This window comes from Drosophila sulfurigaster, chromosome 2R (assembly GCF_023558435.1).
Source record: "Drosophila sulfurigaster albostrigata strain 15112-1811.04 chromosome 2R, ASM2355843v2, whole genome shotgun sequence".
In the NCBI taxonomy this organism is placed as follows: Eukaryota; Metazoa; Arthropoda; class Insecta; order Diptera; family Drosophilidae; genus Drosophila; species Drosophila sulfurigaster.
The window spans coordinates 27,007,994-27,032,496 of NC_084882.1; the positions used below are offsets into that span (position 1 = coordinate 27,007,994).

Sequence of the window (24,503 nt, forward strand, 5' to 3'; positions counted from 1 at the left end):
AGAGCAGCAACCTCTACAAAATATACGAGTTTTGCTTTTGACTTGGGGATGACTCTGATGTCTCTTCCCTCTCTCTCCCCTTCTTCTATACACTTCCCACACCTCACCTGCTCTCGAGCAGCAGCTGAAGAGGCGACCCCAAAGACAGTTGATATAGCAGCCTTGCTTTAGAAACATTTCTTTTGCATATTACTTCATCTTTTTGTCTAAGGGTGGCTACTGAATATATGTGCGAGTAATCAAAAGGGGGTTGCCTGGGAGGCTGTGGGAGCCTTTTGCTCTTCTGTGTGTGTGTGTGGGGGTTGCATTAACTGTTTATTTTACGCTCTTTTCTCGCATTCGCCTTTCCACGCTGCTTCGCATCACGGTTTGACATTTGCCTGTGCTATTGAGCTTGGCAACTCTCTGCTCAATACGACTAAGCGCAGGCGCTTGACTTTACAGAGTGTCGCTAGATGGCGCCAGTCTTGCAATTGGTGGTGTGTCTTGGCTAACGTTGCGAGACGTTCTAGCGGCAGCAGAGTGAACCTATTAGCTTAGCTGGGAAATGTACCTGCCTGGGGACAGTTTTTCGTATTTTTATCATTTTTATTCATTTTATTATTTTAGATGAAGTGTCAAGTGGGATATTGAATGAAAGTAAGTGGAATTATGTTTAGTAAGTATTTTTAAATATTTGCAAGTATTTTTTAAGCTAAATCGTCAACGAATTATATTTTAGAAAAGCGTTTTAGAAAAAAGTAAAATTCTTGAATGATAAATAGTCTTAGCTCATTTTCTCAAACATTTCTGAGATTTACGTTTCGAGGCACTGCTGAAAGCAGCTTCTTAATAAGTATAATCAGATGATGTACGATTGCTTTGCACTCTTTGGATTCTTCCATTAGCTCTCAGTTCTCAGTTTTTTGCCTTCCCATCTCCCATTAATTGTGACTCTACCAACATCTGTTGGCCTCCCACTCTGGGGGCAGTTGTTGTCCTGCTGCCTAGCACAAGCATTTTTCGGTAACATGAAAATCAATAAAAAGCTCAATGACGTCAGTCGCGTGAATACATACAAATACACATACACATACATATGCACTGCTGTCTATGCTCAAGATGAATACTCCGGCTGCCGCTGGCAAAGTGAGCTGCGTACGAGTCGCAAAAGGACACCCGCAGGATCCGTCGTCGTCGTCGGCTGACAGCGTAGCGCAAAGGATATGCGAATCGCACTCACTCGGCCTGTCCCCGAAGATGTTGCACGTGAGCCGGCCAAAAAAAATGAAGAAGAAAAGTTTCATCAGCAAATGCTGAAGTTAACTCACCCACTCACCAAGCAGGGGGGAGAAGGGGAAGCGGGGGGACGATGAAGTGAAGATTCTCTGGTGCTAACGCCGCATGACAATTTTCGCTAAATCACATGATAGCTGCGCGATAAGCAGGCAGATAAAACCGACAACAGCGACAACAACAACAACGAAAACATCGACTAAGTAATTTTGAATATGCACTGGGTAACAATTCGGTTTTTTTTTCTGTTTATTTCTTTCCTTCTTTCTCTCCGTCTCATTCACTCTCATTCACTTTTTCGGCAATCCCCGAAAGTATGCTGCAATATTTTTATGTGCACGTGCTGTATGCAAAGTATTTTTGGCGTGCCGCATTTTTATGCTACCAGCAAATAAAAAAAAACAGAAAAGCAGAAAAAACAGAAAAAACGAGATAGAAAATGATCCAATTTTAGAATAAATCTCGTTTCCCATTGATAAATGGTTCAACTGGCAAACGAGAGAAATGACTAAATGTTGAAATTTATATGGCAAGGTTTCTCTGCTTTAAATTCTCGTCTGTCATCATCAATGCGGGATGTTCTCAATTTCACTGCACAAATGAAAGTGAGGAAGTTTGAAGTTAAGTTTATGAAGAACAAAATAGTTGGTTACAAAGAAATGAATGTGCTGCAACTTTGGTTTTTTAAGAAAATCTGGCAAAATGATTTTGGTAATCAGGATTTCACATAAAAGATTTTAAAGAGTAGAAATAGAAAATACAGAGTAGAAGAAAATAAAATACAGAATGAAAAGTAATTAATGAATTTGATGTTCTATGGGAAGCAATTAGAATTGCTGCAGAAAACTTCTAAAGAATGGACTAGTTTAGCAATAAATGAATACGCTTCAACTTGGTTTGGTAAAGACTGATTGTTATGAAATTATGTAAATGTGAAACCTTAGCGAATTTCCAAATTTGGAAACCATTTAAATTGAAATCAGGACTTCAAGTAAAAGACTCGAAGAAGTTCATATAAATCTCAGAATGATTTTTAATTCCAGAAATAAATATTCTACTTGTTTAATTTATAGGAACATTAAATTACGAAATTTATATTCCAAGCGGGATGAAATGAAATTAAAATTGAGGAAGTTTATTTTAAAGACCATAAAGAAAAGAAGGGCTATAAAGGAAAAATTAATATGCTGCAATTATAGGTCCTAAGAAAATCGTTTCATGAAATGATTTTCAATATAAAGCATTGGCGTATTGCAGCAGAAAGCAATTTTGGTAAAACCGTTTATGATAAACTCCGCAAAAAACATAAGCATAAAAAGGACAACGATTAGAATAATAATAATATAATAAATAAAGGAAGATAATCTGTCTATTCAGTTTAAATATTCTATGTAAAAAGTTGGCGAATTACTAGAGAAAGCGATTTTAAGATCATTGCATTAAAAACTCCATATAAAAGTCTGTCTGAAAAGTATAAATCCCAAGAAGATTCTTATTTCAAGAAATTAACTTAAGGTTAAAATTTTAATTTTGAAATCGTTTTACTTTGCGAAACAACAGCGAATAGCTGCAGAAAACGATTTTGGATTTAAAAATCAGAACTTTAAGTGAAAGACTTTACAGAATATATATTATATAAAGATATGCAAGATCTGCAATTCATGAAACGAATGAATGTGTTATTTTTATCAATATTGAATAACAAAAATAATATTTTAAGTTTTCACATTGGCGATTTGCTGCCGAAAGCGATTTTGGAAACCATTTGCGATAAAAAACCGCAGAAAACATAAGCAATAAGAAGCATGGAAACAGGAACAGGAACAAACAGTCACTGCGGCAAAATAACAGCAACAACATGAGTAATAATAATAACAACAACAACATTGACAGCAACAGCAACAACAAAAGCGACAACAACAACAACATGGCATAATATACACTTGAATTTTATGAATATGCAACATCAACTTTGATGTTAATGTTTGGCAGCATGCGACACAGAGAGCTTCAAGTTAGAGCGAGAAAGGAAGAGAAAGAGAGAGAGGAAGAGGGAGAGAGAGTTGGAGTTTAGGGAGAGAACGAGTTGGGAAGAAGGAAAAAACACACACACACACACTAACACACACATACGTTTATTAACGCATTTAGTTTGTAGTAGGTGTTAAAATTGCACATGAAATATGAAAAGGCAGAATCTTAAGGGCAGCAGCACTCAGATTGTTGTCCCCCCCTCTTCCCCCTTTGCTCACTCCCTCTCTCCTTTGGTTAACGCTCACGCAGCGTGAGCATTAGGGGCATGGTTAATAACTCCCTTGGCCTATTCTCACCACGAGAGCGAAGAGAGAGCGTTAAATTTTCGGGAGCAAGAGAGCAAAGTGAATGTTGCTCGCTCTCTGTCACTCTAATGCGTTGGCCAGAGCGTTGTCTCGCTCTCTCTTCTGGCGCTCTCTCTCTTCGGCACTCGTGGGTGGCTCGACTCGACGACACTTGAAAGCTCAGACGTCTGTTGGCTTCAGTTTGCAGTTCAGTTCAGTTTCAGTTTCAGTTTTAGTCGTTGTCGTGTCGTGATGTCGTTGCCGTCGTCGTCGTCGTTGTTGTAGTCGCAGCAGGCAGCAGCAGCAGCAGCAGCAGCAGAAGAAGAAGCAGCAGCAGCAGCAGCAATCGTCGCGCGCATTGTACAACAACAAAACAGCAACAAACAAAATAGCAGCAGCAACAACAACAGCAACAACAACAGCAGCAACAACATCAATAATAATAATACAACAAAATAATACTAAATAGTAACAATAGAGAAGAAGAAAAAAACGGAAACGAAGCGAGGCAAATTGCGCATATGGAATGCACATAAGGGCGCACAGCCTTATAGATATACACACACACACAAAGACACACACAGACACAGCTACGCACACGCACACCACACACATATGTGTAGGTGCAAAACACACACACAGAGAAACAGAGAGATGTCTAAGTGCAAACTAATTGTGATTTAAGCTAAACAACAAACAACAACAACAACTCGTAACAACAACAACAACAACTGAAACAACAATAGCAACTACAACAAACAACAAACAACAACAACTATTACAACAACAAACAAGCAAACATAGTGTGTACTCCAAAAAAAAGTAAGGCGAAATTCATTTTTCATTGCGCTTTTCATTCTTTTATTTTCCTTTTTTTTTTGTTGCTTCACTCTCTTCGTGTTTTTTTCTGTACACACAACACCACGCAACCCCCGTCCCCGAAAAAAGCCCCCACCTGACCTCCCTCCGCCTTCTCCGTCAGCGAACCAACCAAAAAAAAAATATATAAAAAAAATACAACACAAAAAAAAGTGAAGCAAAGGAAGAAAAACCCAACCCAAAAAGCAAAGCGAACGCTCTTCGTTTTTGTCGTTTTTAGTGACTTAAAATATGTGCTTTTAATAAAAAACATAAATTCAGAAATGCGTATTGAATTAAAGTAAAATAATTAATCGAACAAAATGAAATAAACCTCAAAAACAATTATGTGCGTGAGTGTGTGAGTGTGTGTGTTATTTTTTATTCACTTACACTGACACATTCGCTGTGATAAGTTCACCACACACACACACACACACACAGAGCAAACGACAATGAGAGCTCCCCCTCCCACCAAAAATACAGGAAAGAAAGAATGGAAAAAAAACAACAATGCGCAACTCTCGCAAAACACACGCAAAATGTTAACTGTTAACTGCCAAAGCGCACAAAACAAAGTTGGCAGCTCTCTTCCACACACACACACACACACATACACACACACTCACACACACACACACACACTCTGTGCGCTGACGTCTAATGGCAAATTGCTGTGCTGTGTGTGAGCTACAACAAGTTGCAGTTAGACACAATAGACGACGCTCTCACGCTCAGTTCGCTCACACTGCGTGTCACACGGTGCGTATGAGCAATGTATGCAAGAAGAACAATGCGAGTGCATCAAAAGTTCTGTGTGTGTGTGTTTTTTATTGTCCTGTTAAAGTTCTGACCCACCAAGACAATTACCCAGTATTCTCGAACCCAGTATTTTTGCTCAACATAATTACTTTAGAGCTCGACGCTCACAGACGGCAAACGCAGCTCGTTGAAGTTTGGCCAGCGTCAAAATAATTTTAGTTCTAAACAAAGAGAAAAAACCTATGCAATAAATCAAGTTCTTTCAGTTCTGAAACATTCAGCAAAGTGCATTGTAAATAGCTAAACACAAAATACGAAACGAAGTATAACAAAAAAAGAATGCAAATCTATTGTGCAATAAAATATCTACAAATACTTATGTACAGCTTCGCTTTTCTATGCAACAAGCAACTTGCAACAACTGTGTAAGCAACAGCAACAGCAACATCAACAACAACAACAACAACAACAACAACAACAACAACAATAATAATAATAATACTAATAATAATTCTTATCACAAACATCAGCAACAATTTGAAATTAACAAACAACGTTCAACAAATTCAACTTACTTTTCTAATGCAAAATACAAAAATACAAATTTGAAACAACGAATGAATAAACAACGCCGTTTACAAACAACAACAACATTATGAATATATGTAAGTTTATTAAATGATATTTCAAATTCAGTTGTTGATTAGATAAATTAATTGCAAATATTGCAATGTTTAAAATTAAGTTCTTTATTAGATAAATTTATTACAAATATTGTGAAATTTCATAGAGACATTTTTAGTATTTCATTGATATACTAAATATATATATTGCGGTATATTGTTTGGTATATTTTTAAAAATATTACTGTACTGTTTTGCTTTTATATCATATGTGAAGCGTGAAGCTTTCTTAGTTGTTTAACAATATTTTCGATAATCATTTTTATGAAAACTCTTCAAAGAAATAAATGAATTCTTCTGAAATTCTTCTTTTGTAATATATTACGAAATTCGTCGAATAACAAACTCTTCGAATTCGTTTTTACAATTCTTTCAATTAAAAATACTTGGGAAATTAGTTTTGCAAAATTCTTCGAATAAAAAATTCTTTGAAATCATTACTTTTATAAAATAAGTTTTATGAAATTATTTCAGTAAAACAACTAAGAAATCTAGAATCGAGTGTAATTGACTGCTACCAATTTTAAATAAAAGCAAAACAATGTAATTTACTTAACAATGCTAAAGTATACCAAAGGCTACATTTCGTATATTGATAAAGTATTAAAAATATACTATATAGTGCAATATATACTAGATTGTTAGTCAAAGCAACTAATTCGTCATTGTTCTTGGCGTTTTTCCACCATTCAAAAGTATTTCTTAAATAATTTAAAGCATCTTTATTTGATCGATGACATTTTTATACATGCTGTCATTAATTATATTCTTCCATCATTTACTCTGAGCAATTTTTAACATTATTAAAGTTTTAAAGTCGCAATAAATCGAAAAATTATCTTTCATTAAAGTTTTCTGCTTAGAAGTCCTAGCTGCTTCAATAAAAAGTAACGCTCAAGCAGCTGCAGCGAAAGTTAGGCAAATACTTTTTGGTACTCTCAAAAAAAGGAATTCTTCCTTTTCTTTCTTTTATCGATGCATTTCAAAGAACTGAAGTAATACTTGTATAGTTTTTAGTTCACAGCTAATCTGTAATATTAAGTTACCAAAAATGAGCTTGAAAATGAAAAGTAAAGCAAACAGCGCAAACAAAAAAACCTCGAACACAATGCGAACAATGACCAAAAGATTTGTAACAACAACAACAGCAAATCGGCAACTGACTCAAATGTCATTGCTTTCGATATTGTTGTTGTTGTTCTCGTTGTTGTTGTTGTTCTCGATGTTGTTGCTGCTGTTTACTGGCCAATAATGAGACAGTGGAATGGGAGGATATGACAACAGGGCTGCATTGATGGGCGGCAAATTTAATTAAAAGGTAAACTTGTTAAGCAAAAGGGACGAGCAACAACAGCAGCAAGAATAATGGCAACGCCAATGACAACAACAGCAACAACAACAACAGTAACAACAACAACATGACGACGACGACAGTAGCAACAGGCAGCTATTGAATCGATTTTACTGCTAGTTTACTGCGCTGTCAACTCAAAATGGCAAACGTCACGAGGCAAAACAATATCAACAATGACTGCAAAGCATTTGCGAAGAAAGTAATGACTGCAAGATACCCTTTTTTAAGATGAGAAATTAGACAACAAAATAAAATACTAGCAAGAAAGCTGCTGTTGAGTGTTCTCGACTGTGAGATACCCTTTATCCATTTTGAATTAATGCAAAACATTACGGTATCGATTTCCAAATATACCAAATTGATATACCACAGGATAAATTTAGTATTTTAATATTTCAGTATATATCATAGAGTGCAAAATATTCCAAATTGTCAGCCCATACAAAAGTATTTTTAGTATAACTTCTAATCATAAAAACTAAAGTTATTATTGGCTGTAGCAAAATTCGAGAATCTAGCTTCAAAATTGCTGAAAAAATTTTGTTTATCAAGTGAAAACTATTTAGAAATATTAGAGAAATATTTAATGGTTTTTTGTAATCAAGTATTTGTACTGCATTTTAAATATTCACTAAAATTTTCTGCAGCACTTTCTTTCAAGTGTCTTAATATTAACTTGTACATAGAACACGAATATTTAATTTACATATAATAAAAGAAGATATTTAATTACTATGAAAATGCCCTAAATTCTCATTATTTTTTAATAGAACACATATATGAACTTCATTTTGAATAGTTCGTGTTTTCTTTTTCTTGTGGAATATAGAAACATTCAAAAGATATAATCTTGGCCAGAAATAAACTCAGTAGATAGAAAAACAATTTAAGAATTTGGTGTTTAATCAAAGTCATGCAAAATCTGAATATATAGTCAATATTTGACTAATATTTAAAATTTTATTTGAGGCCTTCAAGAAAGAACTGCAGAAATGTTTGGCGTGTATTTAAATTATAATTTATTATACTATAACTTATATTTCATATATTTAAATAGACTTCAAAATAAGAATCAATATCATGGCTTAAATAAGTATTATATTTCTTTGTAATACTAGAATACTAATTGATAGCAATCCATTTATTTATCAATCGAATTCGACCACTTAAATCATTTTTGATATACCCGCCTCGTGTGCAAACTTACAGGGTATAAGGGGTCAGCAATTGAGTGCTGTGACTGTCGGTTGCCCTGACAAATGACAATGATGACGACACGCGACGGGGTCCTTTATAAAAAGGGACACACTACAACGACAACGTCGACGACGACGACGGCGACGGCCACGGACGTCATAAATGTTTGACAATGCACACGCGGCGTATGAGTAATAGAAAAAAGCTCATCTTTCGCCTAGGAACCATCTTCCCATCTCCCTATCTTCCCCTTCCCCCACTCTCCCACACTCCACATCGGTTCACGCCAAATGGCAACATCAATGTGGGAGCTCTTCTGTGCCCTTTGTCTATGTTTGTGTGTGTTTGAGTGTGTGGCCAAGCTTGTTAAAATTATTGAGGCAAGGAGGCGCTTCCCAACGCCCACGGCATCTTTATTGTTGTTGCTGTTGCTGTTGCTGCTGGGTTCAATGGGTGCATAAAATTGCTTTTTGTTGCCCCATGTCATCGTTCGCTTTTTGACATTTTCACTACATTTACAATGCCAGCTGCCAGCAAAACAACAGTGGAGACAATTTTTGCTCTCTGTTCATTTAGTTGGCCAACTTTCAGTTAGTCCCCCTCTCCCCTAGTCCCGTGCCCCATTCCGGTCTGCAGTCAATGTTTGCCGCTGGCAATTGACAAGCTTTGTATATATACTTTTTTCACTCATTGTTCTCGCATTTGTTTTCTGTTAATTGCATGGAAATTGTGCGAACAATTGCAAAAGTTGCACAGGAAACGAAGAAACGTTGTTGCATTTGCCACAGCTCCGACTTTTTTTTTTTGTGTGTTTGCCCTTTGTGTGTGCTAGAGTGTGTGCCCAGAGTGGTGCAGTGTGACCAGCTGTGGCGCGGGACGGCAATAAATTGCTTGTACTGGGCAAAGTAAAAATACACAAAAAGTGTTGCCTACTTTTTGGGGTCAAAAAAATGAAAAATTATAATTACATGCATGCAAGCAACAACAACGAAAAAAGGCTGCAATGCCCCATTAGCTTGGGGTTCAACAGAACTCGGTTCGTCAGTCTAACGGCAACAACAACAACAACAAGTACAACAACAGCAATAACATCAGCTACAACAACAAGAACAACAAATACGGCCAAGTCATTGGCTCTTTTATAGTTTTGGCTTTGGCTTTGAGCTGCAGCCGCAACAGCAACTTGGCCACGTTTTTCTTTTTAGCTGTGCCAAGAAACGACACACACACACACACACACACACACACACACACACACACACACACACACACACACACACACACACACACACACTCACACACTCATGAAGTGAGTGCATTGCTCTCGGCGTTGTTGAAAATGACGCCATGAAATTTATCTGCATAAATGTGCGATCGTGAGGGCGATGACGCCGTCGCCGTCGTCTGACGTCACCAAATAGTAAAAGAAAATGCAAAAGATTAAGAACAGTTTGCAAGAACAAAAAATTGTTGCAGAATTAGCATTTGTGTGTGTTGACAGCTTAGACACAGTTGAGGCTGATAAATGACCCCAAGAAAAACTTGCAGTTACCAAGCGGGAGCAACAACTAAACAACTCTCCAGCTATTTGCAACAGTTGCCACTTTGGCATTTAATAAATTTGCAAACTAAATTGCGACTAACAAATGCGGTCTAAAGCCAAGGGCTGTAATACTCTTCAAATGATAATTTGTTAAGCAAAAGGTATTAAAAGTTTTATTACATTTATAGTTTAAAGCTTAAACTATTCAATAAATAAAAGATATATACAGTTCTCTGTAATTATTATAAGTCGATCAAATTTCGCGCTCCTTATCTTCTTTTCATTCATAATTATGACAACACTGCAAAATGATTTTTAATGAGAACTTAAAAATGCAGTCAAAGAATGAAATGTACATCCTGTTATGTATTTTTTCTTCATTCTGAAATTTAACAACGTTCCAAAATGATTAGTATAGCAAAAGGTATTAAGAGTTTGGTTCATTAAAAATATAAATTTGAACTTCCTCTTCAATTTTTATAATCATGAAGAAATTTAGTTTCTAGTTTAAATTTCCCATTCCTTCAAAATATAACTTTAAACGAAAATGATTTTTAAAGTAAAAGAGTATTTTCTAATGAGTTGTTAAAGAAGATATAAAAGACTCCAAATGTTATCCTGTTCTTCATCATTCTTTTCTCTTCATTCAGAAATACGATGCAAAATGATTAGTAATGCAAAAGGCATTAAGGTATTCATTATGAAATTAAAGTTGAATATGAAAACTAAAATTTAACTCCTGTTCTTCTCTCTCAAATTTTTATATTCATCACGCAGTTTAGTTTCCTCTTCAAATTTCTCATTCTTTATTTTCTTTTCATTCAGAAAAGCTACGTTATGTGGGTTGAAACATAATCTTAAGCTGCAGTTGCATGCTATAATTAAGCCTTTTAGTAATGGATGTGAAGAGCTCGTAATTCCAATTAACACAGCATTAAAATTAGTTTGTTAGCTGCACAAAATAAGTTGAGAGTTGTGAATTGTTAGCTTATTACGCTTAATGAGGATGTAACACAAATATTATACTCCATTATGGAGGCATTAATCAGAGGTATTAAGGCAAGGGGAAAAGTTTTGCGGTTGCACTGGCAAATCACAAAATGCTCTCTAACAAAATGTTGAACGAGTGAGTCTAAAGCGGAGGCGATGGCTGTGACTGTGACTGTGACTCTGACTGTGGCGGCTGGCTGCCAAATGTGGAATGGAAAATGGGAAAATCAAGATGAAAATGTAAATGAGAATGAGAATGAGAATGGGCTTATTTCAGGAAAAGCTTTTGCATTTTGACCTTTTGGTTTTTGTGGTTCCTTCACATTGCTTCTTGTGCTTCTTGTTGTGTCGTGACCAGAATCAAATACCAGAACAATTCCCTCATTCCAGTTTTGAGTCGCTGCCGCTGTCGTTGCAATTGCTATTTCATTTCTGATTGCTAATTGAAAGTGTCAATTAGGGGGTAAGCTGAGAGAGAGTGTTGCATCTCCATCTCCTCCCCCTTTCTTCGTCTTCTTCGTTTTTCCCAGACTGAACTTTCACATTTATCAACACGGTTGCGCCTGGATGTGCGCGAGAGTACGACGGGGCGTATGCGGCGTATACGTTATGTGCAATAACCTTGGTTAATAAAATAAGTAAGAGGCTGGCTTATGGCTGGCTGACCTCTTCGGCCCATGCTTTACTCTGCTCTGCTCTGCTTTGCTCTGCTCTGATGCATCCTGCACTTTTCATTATTATTATAATTTATCCTTGTCCCTTTTTAGCTTTTGCTTGGCGGTCGCTTTGGGGCTTATGCTTACTTTTTACTCTCGTCGCTTCTTGCTTTGCATTTTATTCTTTTATATTTTTACTTGCATATCGTTTTTTGTTTGCTTTGTGTTGAACGTTTTGATTGCGTTTTGCTCTAGGTTGCTGTGGCAAAGCGTAAAGAAACCACGCACAAAAATAAATACTGGGAAATTTTTTGGTTTTGTTTTTCTTCCCCTTTGCTGTCTCTCTCTCTCTCTCGCTGTCGCATTCTCTCTCTCTGCGCGTGGTGTGGTGAATAGTTAAACCAACTCTCTTTAAACATTGCTCTCTTGTCCCTTGCTCCTTTGCCCTTTTTGGTTGCCACCACCCTTGAAGTGCCCCACAGTCACTCCATGCATTGTTAACCCCGTGCATTTTAAAGTTTTTCACTCCAATTTAACAAGAAATTTTGCAATTGACAAATCTTAGGGAAATTGTTCTATTTTCGCCTGTAAAATCTGTGACTATCTGCAGTTTCCTTGCGCCATCAAATAGTCACTTAAGCCCCACATAACTCCCAGTGCAGCCATCAATTTTGCATGTGTGTGTGTGTGTGCATATGTCGCTGTGTCTGTGTTGTTGTATCTGCTGCATTTGCTGCATTATCAATTCATGAGCCATGGCAGCTGAGCTGAGCTGCCAACGACACGAGCTGGCCAAAGCAGGCCATAAACACCCAGGATTTTATCTCGACCCAACCATAAGACTACATCGTCTTCTCTTCCTCTCTTTTCCTTGCACAGTTGTCTTAAGGCAGCTGATATACAGATGGAAGCGAGAAGCGAAAGAAACGTAAATATTTATGAAATTATTTTTACTTCTGTCTGAAACTTGGCTTAAAGTCTGAAATATGTGTTGCACAAATGCCACAAGTAACTTTCCAGTTTATGATTGCATAGACTGCATTTTCCTTACTGCTGCTTTTCTTGTCTGCTATTATTAAATATTCATTTCATATTTTATTTAGCTGCTGTCTTAGCAATTTCTCTTATTATATCAACATTTTTCGTATCAGCAATTCTACATATTTTATTTGGAATTGAAGGCAGAATTGATGGAAAATTGAGCGCAGTATTTTTATTAGAGTAGCCTTTTTTACTATTTTTAGAATATTCGATAGAAAAATAGCTAATTATGTGAAGGAAAATATGATTCGTTCATCTAGAAATGTTGCCAAAAAAAGGGTATTTTAATTATGTGCTATCAGGAATTGTATTTAACAGAATGTAGTACTTCATCGATATGCCAAATATGACCTTTGTATATTTTATAGTGTATGTAATAGAATGTTAATCGATATACCAAATATGGTCTCCGGTATATTTTACAATTTTTGGGTTATATTATTTGAACTTTGTATATTTCATAATGTGTGTAACAAAATGCAATCCTTCATCGATATGCCAAATACGCACTTCGGTATATTTAAGTATGGTTTAGGTATATTATTTGGTATATTTTAAGAATAATACCGTACTTTTAGCTTTTCACAGTTGAGCACTCTCGACAGTAGCTTTCTTACTTGTGATAGAAAAGATTTGTTTTTAGCCAAGATCTGAAAGATAAGAGAGAAAATTTAATATATGCATTGCTCTTATTTGCTTTGCATATTTTCGATTACTTTTATAATTAAGCTCTTCATAAACTTAATCGAAAAAGTACCAGTAACTTTTAATAATAAACAGACAGTTATCATAAATAAAATTAAGGAACTTTAATATTAGGAACTTTTCATATTCATCTATAAAAGAGTTAAAATATTATTTTAAAAATGTGCCTAAGTAATTCCTTTGAATCAGCATTAACTTTTAATATAAAACAGATTAGAACTGTAAACAATAATTAGCAACTTTCGCATAGCTGAGAGGAAAAAGAGAAGGAGAAATTTTCCATATTCGTTTGTCTTTTTTTCCTAAGAAAGTAATTACCTAAAATTAGCATAAACTTTAAATACAAAACTGATAATAATTATAGAAACTATTTTAGAGATTTTAAACTCTACTCTAAATTTAAATTCAAGTCTTTCCTCTCTAAACTGCAGTCTAATTTCTCTCGTCGCTGCATTGTTGATGAGGCTGGCCACCAAATTGCTTCTGAAGCTGATGCTGATGTTGTTTTGCTCTCTGACCTGCTTTGAGCTGCTGCTGCAGTTGTTTGTTGGCAGATGCTTGGATGGGTAGATGGTAGATGGGGTCGATATCCTTTTAATACAAGTTTGTATTTATGCCTTAAGCAGCTCAAAGGTGAAATCTTTTGCTCAACATAAATTGCCTAATGGCTTTTCATTTCAACGCTCTGGGATCTAAGGCAGCCAGCCTACTTGGCTGTGGAATAAGTTAATTCTGAAGTGCAAAAGCCGCATTTCAATCTGCATACAAGGGAAACACACACACATGCATCGGAAATGAGGCGCATGAAAGGCTCTTGCTACAGTTTCCTTATCCTGCAGCTGCATTACCTACCCCTTCCTCTTCTTCACTCTGCCATTCTTCGCACTCTGCGTGAAGTGCTTGCTTCCGCTTGCATTTTGCATTGCACCGCCGCAACGAACAAGTTTGTCAACATTAATAGCTGCAACGCCACCTCAACATCACTCTCTCTCTCTCTATCTCTCTTTCTCGCTCTCTCTCTATGCCCCTCAAGTTGCATCGTGCGTCTGTGTGTGCGTGTGTGTGTTTATGTAATGGCCTCGTGTATATTTTCGCATTTTATACGTGCGTCACCAGGTCAACCGCAACCAACAACAGTCCGCAACAACCCTTTTCATCACCCACCCCCCGCTCCGCCCCCTCTTATCCCTCCACATCCCACGGGGCACGCATCCTGCTGTGGCTTGTTGTTTGTTGCCCCAGCACGTTGATGACCATAAATACAATTACACATGTTTGCATTGTCACCCTTAGCACAAATGCCTCTCCTTCCTTTGCCACCCCCCAACCCCTCTGAGTCCTCCCTCATGCTCTGCACATTTGCACGATCTCGTTAAAATTCTCATTTCCGTTTAGAAGGCACCAAAGTTGTTTATATATTTTTCGAATTTGGCATGTGACTTTTAATTAAACTGCAACAGCAAAATAGGAAAGAGAAAAAAGTGTTGCCTACTTTTCAGCTGCAATTAGATTTTGCACTCTTCTAACTAAATTTGCGCCTAATTGAAAATTGTCAGCAATATATGCGCTATGCTCTGCAACCAGTTTATTGATAATATAGGGCAAGCCTTAATGCAAAATGCAAGCAATATTAATAAATGAGGAAATTGTCACGAGTGATACAAGCAAATGGTAACCGAATAGAAACAGTTTAATACAATTTTCAAAATCCATTTTTAGTTTTTTTTTTAATAAATTAGTAATTAATATATATTGTATATTCCTAAATCATTCAATTAAATGGGTAATTAACCAATAATGAAGTTTTGTAATTGATATAAATATTTTCCTAAAAAGTTCAAATTAATTTTAAATTAGATTAGTTATTAATTTTTAATAAAATTTGGGTTTTTGTATATTTCACACATGCTTAAATGCATTTTACATTTATAGCATTTCTATTAGATTAGTATTAGTATGTAAATATACCAAATATAGTCGGTGGTATATTTTTTTTATTTCGATATACTAATTTGGTATATTTTCGGAAAAATATCCCACAGTTTTGCTTTTATTAAAAATTTGTAGCAGGTGTTACTTTCTTCCCATATTGGTATATTAATATACCAAGTACATCATGCGGTATATTTTTAGTATTTTTATTAAAAATTTGTAGCATGTGTTACCTTCTTCCTATATTGGTATATTAATATACCAACTACATCATTCGGTATATTTTCAGTATTTTTGCATATTAATGCGGTGTGTTTTAGATTCATTAAAAATAGGTCACTCCTAACATATCACAGACTGACACACTCGATTGTAGTCTTCCTTCTTGTCACTAAATAACATAACTAATAACAACATTTTTACTCTCTTTGTTTTCTTTGCAGTGCTGACTACTGAAAATCTTCTACAAAAATAGCGGGTGCTTTAAAATCTATTAACAACACAAAATGGCTGCGAAACCGAATGTGCTACAAGAAATAACATTTGAATTGCAACCACAACAATTACAACAACAACAACAACTCATCGCCACAACAACAACAACTGAAACAACCGCCACCAGCAGCAAAGTTCGACAGCGTTTTACTCGAACGCTGCAAAAATGAAACAGAAACAGAATCGAGGCATTGTTGAAAGATTTATACAAATGTTGCTCTCAATATGAAAGCCACCTAAAGAAAATAGCAGTAAAATAACACGGAAGACAACGACCTTATCAAGGTCAAAGTGCAACACACACTCACACACACATACACCCACATACACAACACTTCCACACACACCCACTCACATACACACACACACATACCAAGAAATGTGTTAAGTGCGATGCAAACTGCAAACTGATCCGTGAAAAGGTTCAACGAATTTCTTAAAGTCTAAAGAAAGTAAACCAAAAAAAAAAATAAAGAAACCAACAACAAAAAATCCAATAAAAATTCTTTAATACCAAAAACAAAACAAAAAATACTAAACAAAAAGTAAAATTTAGAAATTTGCTCTGTGATTTTCTATCAGAATGGTTTAATAATCCAAATAATATTAATAACTAATAATATAAAATAAAATAATAGAATTCATAAATTATTATATATATAAATATTGCCTAATTGCATTCAAAAATAAATTATTTAAGAACGAGAAGCTTTAAATTTCCCAACACAAAACCAAAAAACCAAAAAACAACAAAAATTCTATACATAAAACAAATAAAATATAAAATTTAGAGGCAAACTAATTAGTGCAACTGCAATTAGTATTTATGTGCAAAGCCAACGAAACAAAATAAACCACATACGAGTTCAAGTTCGAGTTCGAGTTCCAGTTCAAGTTGCATTTGTGGCATTCATATCGCGAGTCCAGCTGAACTCCGCCCCCCCTTTTAGTAGCCATGGATGAAATGCCAGATTTGTCGCATCTGACGCCGCACGAGCGCATGCAGATTGAGAATGTGCTCATGCGGCAAAAGCAGGAGGAGGAGAAACAGAACGAGATAATGCGGTGAGTGCAACATACTCAAATATTTCTCAAATTAAGATAACATCATGGAAAAAATTAGTCGAGTCAATTATTTGTTAGGACAAAGGCTGATCAACTATTAAAATTTAAAATTTAATAATGTCATATATGGAAATAGAGTATTTATAAAAAAAATTAATTCATTAACACTGAAATGATGAAGTTTTTAAAATTTATTTGTATTATTTTGAACATTTCTCTATTTTTTTTAAATTTATTTTTTAGAACATTTCTCTAATTTGATTATACCAATTAAATTTATCTTTAATTTTTCGAACATTATGAATAGTAATTTTTTTCTTCGATATATTAAACTGGTATATTTTAAGAATAATACATCAATGTTTTGCTTTTATTGCATATTAGTATAGTAACTATATACCAAATATTAGTATATTTTGTATTTCTTATATATACCAATTCGGTATATTTAAGGACATTACAAACGAGTAACGTGTATATTTAATAGTATATTGATGTATATTAATTTTGTATATATGCTGGTAGTATAATACCGCAATGATATACAAGCAAATACATATAGTATATTTTGTATATTTTTTCTGAGATATATTATTTCGGTATATTTTAAGAATAATACCGCAATGTTTTGCTTTTATTGCAAACGAGTAACGTGTATATGATTTGTAGTATAGTATATTGATATACCAAATATAGATAGTATATTTTGTATTTCTGAGATATATTAATTCGGTATATTTTAAAAATAATACCACAATGTTTTGCTTTTTTTACAAACGAGTAACGTGTATCTCAGTATATAGTATATTGATATACCAAATATACATAGTATATTATGTATAGATATATAGATAAGAATAATATAACGGGTTTATCTTTCAAATATAAATACATCGGTATATTTTAAGAATAATACAGCAATGTTTTGCTTTTATTACAAACGGGTAACGGGTATCGCTTTTTCAATATTTGTATTTGTAATAAATATTCAAAAACCAATATTTAAAGATGAAGGAATTCAAATTTTTAAAATGAGCTTTGAGTAAACGAGTCACTGGCAAAGCTCTTCCATTGGTACTGACGGTTGAGTGACTGCATCTTTGAGCTGTGCGAACTCTCCACGCACTTCAAATAGTTGTCACGCACAAAGTGCTTGTAGTCCGTAGCCATTTGATTGGGAAAGAAGACAGCATTCGCTTCCTCGACATGCACCTGGAATTGACAGTAGTAACAACGCAGCAGCTGCTGCTCCTTTGCGAACTTGATGTCGCCAAATGCACGACGATGGCACAACAGACAAATATACTTGAACTTGTCATGGCAATCATCAATCTGTGGCAGCTCTGGTTGCAACATTTTGGCTCGACAAGCCCACTGACGACAACGATCACCGTGACCCGCCTCGCCGTGATAGATGAAGGCGGCGGCATGACACATTTCGTGAAGCAACGCCTTTACCAGAATGTCAGCCTGCTGAATTCGTCGCGATAGTATGATGAGTGAAGTCCTCTCGCCTCCATCCTTAATGGAATGCACAATTCTACTTGGACGGTTCTTCAGGAGTCTTTGCCACTTAATGCTGAGGTGTAGACCACAATAGAAGAGGCTGTGATTGAACGCATTGAACAAAGTCGTGGCTAACTTCCGCCTAATACTTTTAAAGTCACTCTTGCGATAGTCGACAGCGAGTGGATGACAGAGTTTTAATGGCGTCTCGAATTGCAGCGAGTCCACAAAGCTGTATAAGTGCGCATGGCGTACCAGCAAATTGGAGACGTTCCTTTTACACTTCTGCTGCTCGCAATTCTGAGCACGCTGCTTCTCGCTGAAAAAACAACTGAGATCAACTGACTTATCGAGCACTTGACTCTCAAAGCTTTTGGCATTCAAGGCTTTTGCAATGTTGTCCCACATCAGCTGTTGCTTTTCATTGGTGGTTCGCAAACACCTCTCTTTTAACAATGGCGGAAACAATCTTTTTTGTCTAGTTATCGATGCTGTCTCGGGTAGCGAATCCCTTGAACATGGCAACATTTCCTCAACCTCCTCCACTTCCCCGTAATTGTCCTCGAGATTGTAGAGACGACGTCGCGCCGGTTTCACGCCCAAAAACATTTGCAACTTTGTCTTCAATTCACTGTCGCATTCAACAGCCGCAGCATCTGAGATTGGCCCATTGCTGACCATGGCCACCGATTGTCCCAAGTCGAGATAGATGAGTTCCTTATGCGAAGACTCCTCTTCATCATCATCGTCTTCAGATTCCGCATTGTTGTCTTCATAAGCATCACTCTCATCAGTCGAATCATTCATCTGTTTTTTGCGCGGTGGCGAATCAACCGTCTGATCGACAACATGTCGAATGCGCGTTGTTATTGCTTCGGTAGCACTTTGCTGGTGTTGACGTTTCCTTTTGTTATTACATTTATTGCTGATTGATAAGCCTTCCTCCTTCATTGTGAATATTAATATACAGACTGCAACAAATGTCACTTTGCTAATGACAAAGCATATTTTGGTAATTTACTCTAGCCAAAAATATGATACGGTCACACTGAAAGCAACTTGATTCAGCAAAGAATCGCTATTGAGTAATACCAATGAAAAGCAAAAACACATCTATCGCTCAGTTCACTTTGTCTTAACTTATAAACCACTCAAATGTAGCTTTCTTACTTGTTTTTGAAAAGATTGCTAGAAATGCTTTTGGTGGAATAATCTAAGTTTGAATATTATCAATCTGGCAACATTAATCAACTGACAGTTTTCTGTAAGCATGTATGTATGTTATCTATAACATTTGCATTCCGTTTTGTGAAATCTTGACTAAAAACAACGTTTTAAAGTCTTGAATAATAATTGCTAATTACAACAGCTTTGCAATGTAAACTAGAAAAAGTTGAGAATAATTATCATGTTTTAAAAAATAGTTTAGGGATTAAATTCTTATTATTTACGTGTTTAATTATTATACAAAATGATATAATAACTAAAAGAAGGGAGTGCTAGCTACTAAGGCCAACGACTATTTAAGAATTAAAATTGCTGAATTTTTATGATACCATAAATTAAATAAAAGTGAACACATTCATCTTAATAAAAAGTTTTGGCATCAATTTAAATCTAAAAAGGAAAATATAAATTAATCCTAAGTCTAATTTAAATTAACTAACTATATACATATAACTATAGTTATAAGTTAGAAAGTGCATTGAAAACAATATTTAATCACAACGTATTGATTGTTTTTCTCTTCAACCCGCTTTTCTCGCCCTCTCTCGCTGCAGTCGAAAACAGGACGAGGTTGTCACGCTGGAGATGCAAATCAGACAGCGATCGGAGCAGCAGAAGAAGGCCGGCGTCGAACTGGATGCCACCTGTCACATATGCCTTAAGACCAAGTTTGCCGATGGCGTTGGCCACATTTGCCATTATTGCAACATTCGCTGTTGCGCTCGTTGCGGTGGCAAAGTAACTCTGCGTAGCAACAAGGTAAGTAAGACATTGAGTGTCCCTTAAGTACGTCTGTCTGCGTGTTCGTATGTGTGTGTGCATCGCTGAGCTGACAACGTGACAGGCTGTGACACATTTTCCAGTTGGCAATTTTCAAGTGCCATTAGACGCGCCTGTCACTCGACGCAACGCGTGAAACCGGCAAAATGCTTGAGCAACACATCGCATCGCATCGCATCCCATCACATGGCCTCTGCCTCTGCCTCTGCCTCTGCTCATTTTCCAGCCATTGATAAATTGGATGACACTCTGTCGCCAGCTATTCTGGCGTCGTCTTCGTCACAAGTAAAGAAAAACCCATTGCTCATACGCCCAGTTGGCTAGCGGCAATTGCCCAAAAAATAAAAGAAAGCTGGCTGCGTGCACTACGCATAAATAATCGCCATTTGTCGACTGCCCCTCCAACTAGTATAAACAGTAGCCAATATTTATTGAGCATTTTATAATTCTTGAGCCAACAGCAGCCAGCACGAGTCACAGCAAATTGCTGAGTAAGACCAAAAAAATGACAATTGCAAATAGTTTACAGTCTGAAGTAATGCTTTAAGTAGATTCCTAGTAATGGAGTTAAGTTTCGTAATTTTATTAAAGCAGAAATTTAAGTGTCTCAAATTCCATTCTGAGTAATAATAAGTTTGTAAAATTTTCAGTTTAGATTCACTTTTCAAATCAGATAATTTTTTTTAAATGGTTTACAGTCTGAAGTAATGTCTTAAGTAGGGTCCTAGTAATGGAGTTTCTTAAAGAAGTATGAAGAAAAACTTTTAAGTGCGTCGAATCTCATTCTATATTATATATTTTAATCTATTTTACTGTGAAAACATTTCAACAAAAATTAGTAAAACATATCTATATAAATTCCAATGACATTGAATAGTTTTTTAAATGACTTACAGTCGGAAGTAATCTATTCAACTTTTAAGAAATAGAGTTCGTAGAAGAATTTTTAAAGTTTTATAATTTTATTGAAGTACATACTCAAATGGATTCTGTTTGACGATAAAATATATATGTATATTCGTAAATTTTTTTTTGTTCATTTTGCAATTATCTTTAAAACAGAAAAATGATTCAAAATGATTCTTACCTTTTTCAAAAGAGAAAAAAGTTTGGTAAAAGTTTTCTTTCTTTTAAATGTCGCGCGACATTTTCGTCAGAGAATTATCTATAGTATATGTATAATACATTTAGATTACATAGGTCTCTAATAGCTTACATCCATGCTCGAAGAATTGCTTTGGAATTTATTTTGTACTTAATGTGATATTTTGAATGAATTTCAATACACCAAATATAGGTTTTGAATATTTAAGTATTTTTGAGGCATATTATTATTCTTATAATATGTTTTACTTTTATTAAAAAATAGCAGGTTTCTCAAAGATAAGCTTAACTTACTTAAAGCATTCTAATGGCTTAATTTTTGAAGAATTTGTAAAATTTTGCAATTTCATTTAAGCAGTTTTTAAAGTAGGTTACCTATTTTATTTTTTTGTGAAATCGTTTCAAGAAATAGTAAAATATGTAAATTTACATAAATTAAAGTTGAACATGCTCAGAGTACTGATAAATTTATATATATTTCTTCGCTGCATACGATACTTACAAAAAGTTCTTAACTGATAATATAAACATTACTTTTATATGTACATAAGTAGGCTCAAAGTATTTTCGCATTCCCAGTGCAAATTGTGAGCAAATGCTGCAATTTCAATGTCCAGCCCGAAAATGATATTCAAACGAGCAGCTTCAAGTCTTTCCAGCAATTTTGCGCTGCAATCCTTTCGAAAGTTGGGGAAAGTGAAGAAGTCCTTTCAGCGCAGCATTTGCCATTTGGCACACCATTTCACATTTCACATTTCACATAGCATTGCATTTCAATTACACTCGTGAATTTCACTCTTTCTCTCTTTTTTTGCTCTGGCTGGTTTCAATTCTGTTCAATTTTTATTTTAGCCAGTGAGCCGTGACAGGGCTTGGCTCTTCTTTGCCTGGGCTTATCATTTGCTGGCCACGTTGCCAAAAACGTTTCGTTGAAGCGTTGCCAAGATGTCACACATACATTCATACACACACACATACACAGACATAGACATTGACATTGGTGTAGGTAAACGAGGAGGAGGTAAAGCAATAGAAAACTTTAACAATTCTTTTTTGTTTTTGGAGAAACGCGAAATGGAATTTCAATTTGGCATTTAGTTACTAAAATGGGAGGCACGAAATATGCACGACATGTGCAGCCAATGATATGTCGACTGCTCATCTTCATACGTCTCCAAGTCCAACTGCTCCTCTGCCTCGTCATCCTCATCCTCTTGAGATTGCGGTGCTAGCCACTGCAGACTGACAAAGCCCGCAAAGTATTCGTTCTGACCTCGCTCAATGTAGGTGGTGAAATGCACTCCAATGCTATCCCAGAGCTCCCACATTCGATTGTAGAAATAGAGCAGAGTCGTCGAGTATGCCTCCTCATCATCCATAACTATTCAAAAATATTCTGACTCAAGCAACAATGTTAACTTTCGAGTATGATTTCTCAATTCTTCAGGTCATTTGGGTGTGCATACTGTGCCGCAAGAAGCAGGAACTGTTGTCCAAAACAGGCCAATGGATCAACAAGACGGCGGTGCAACAAGATGGTTTCATCCGGCGCATCGAACCCGATGGCAGCAGCGTAAGTTATTAGTAATCCTTGCAACCTACTTCTGAACAACTCTTTAACTTTATTGTATTTTGTTGTGCAGGACATCTCACAGCAGGCCATTGTGGATCCTCACGATACCACGGACAAGCGACCAAAGCTGGAGCGAACTCGCAGCGCCGCCGAGAAGGAGAATCTGCCCATGCAACGTGCTGGCAGCATGTTGCGTCGCCAGTATTCGCAACAGGAGCAGCCAACGAATCGACGTCTCTCCGTCTCCGATAGTGGCATGGATGCCATGAGTCCTGGACAACAGCAGCAGCAGCAACAGCAGCGCCAACGCATGCAACCAATGAATCCGCAGCAGGCGCAACAGTACCAACAACAACAACAGCAACAGCAGCAACAACAAGGCTATGGACAGCAGCATCCACAGCGATCGGGTGCTTATCCAGAGGATGATCCGCGATACTATCAGGTGAACTAAATGGGATTAATATAATAAGAAAAGACAAGAGGAGAAAAGGGAAAAGAAAGATTATTAACAGGTCAACTAAATGGGATTAATATGAGAAGAGAAGAGAGGTGAAAAAGGGGAAATTATCAGGAGAACTAAATGGGTTTAAAATGAAAAGAAGAGAAAAAAGGAAAATTAAAGATTATTTCACATTGGCAAAAACAGAAAATGTGCCAAAGCAAACTAAGCTGAATTGCAAGTAGAAGAGCTTTGACTAGAGTCTAGATAAGTTTGATAGTAAAGCGGAAACTAAAACAAGCAAAGCCATAATGAAAATGCATTCGTGGTTAACTCAAAAGCAGATGAGAAAAGATGATAAGAGAGATGCAACAAAAAGAAGTAAATCATAGTAAGCAAAGTATTCTACAGTAGAAAAAGGAGTAAATTGAATTAATTAAGAGATAATAGACACACAGGAACATCAATGAAACTAGCGACGAAACAGTTCACTAATTGAATAAAAAATGCCGATGTATGTAGAATAATCTGCAAATGTAACGAATTAAATCAAGTGGTCAGGAAGATGCGAAGTGGAAGAGGAGAAAAATAATTTAAGAATTTGTTGTGCATAGCTAAATAAACGACATTAAAATTAGGATAAATAAAAATAAGATTAAACTATCTGAGAGACAGAAGCACAATAAACTGAGAATTTCTTCGGGTAGAAACAAAATGAATTAATAGTTTTTAAGAATCAGATAAACAGAGTATCTCTTCCTGAGAGAAAACGACAGTAAACTAAGAATTTCTTAAGTCACAGAAGCAACATTGCATTTAAGAAATAGAGATAATAAAATGCGTTGGTAAGAGTAAGATATTAATACACAATAATTTTAATATGGGAGGAATAAAATATAGTGGTAGAGAAACTTTAAATTGTTGGAAGAGAAAAGATAGCTAAGAACAATAAAATGTGTAGGGCCTAAGAAGCAACATTGTATTTATAAAAAAAAAA

At 35.8% G+C, this 24,503-nt stretch overlaps 2 protein-coding genes across 2 annotated transcripts in view; one reads left to right on the plus strand and one right to left on the minus strand.

Moving 5' to 3' along the window:
* Positions 1 to 4,943: 4,943 nt before the first annotated feature.
* Positions 4,944 to 24,503, plus strand: part of LOC133839436 (uncharacterized) — a 60,331-nt gene continuing 40,771 nt past the window's right edge. The window contains 5 exon segments of the mRNA XM_062271000.1: positions 4,944 to 5,878; positions 15,758 to 16,874; positions 20,162 to 20,366; positions 22,939 to 23,064; positions 23,135 to 23,509. Coding sequence (XP_062126984.1) covers positions 16,765 to 16,874; positions 20,162 to 20,366; positions 22,939 to 23,064; positions 23,135 to 23,509 — 816 coding nt within the window. The 5' untranslated portion in view covers positions 4,944 to 5,878; positions 15,758 to 16,764.
* LOC133839437 (uncharacterized) lies at positions 21,949 to 22,896 on the minus strand. The gene has a single exon (XM_062271001.1). The coding sequence runs from the start codon at positions 22,868 to 22,870 to the stop codon at positions 22,586 to 22,588; it is 285 nt and encodes a 94-aa protein (XP_062126985.1). The 5' UTR covers positions 22,871 to 22,896; the 3' UTR covers positions 21,949 to 22,585.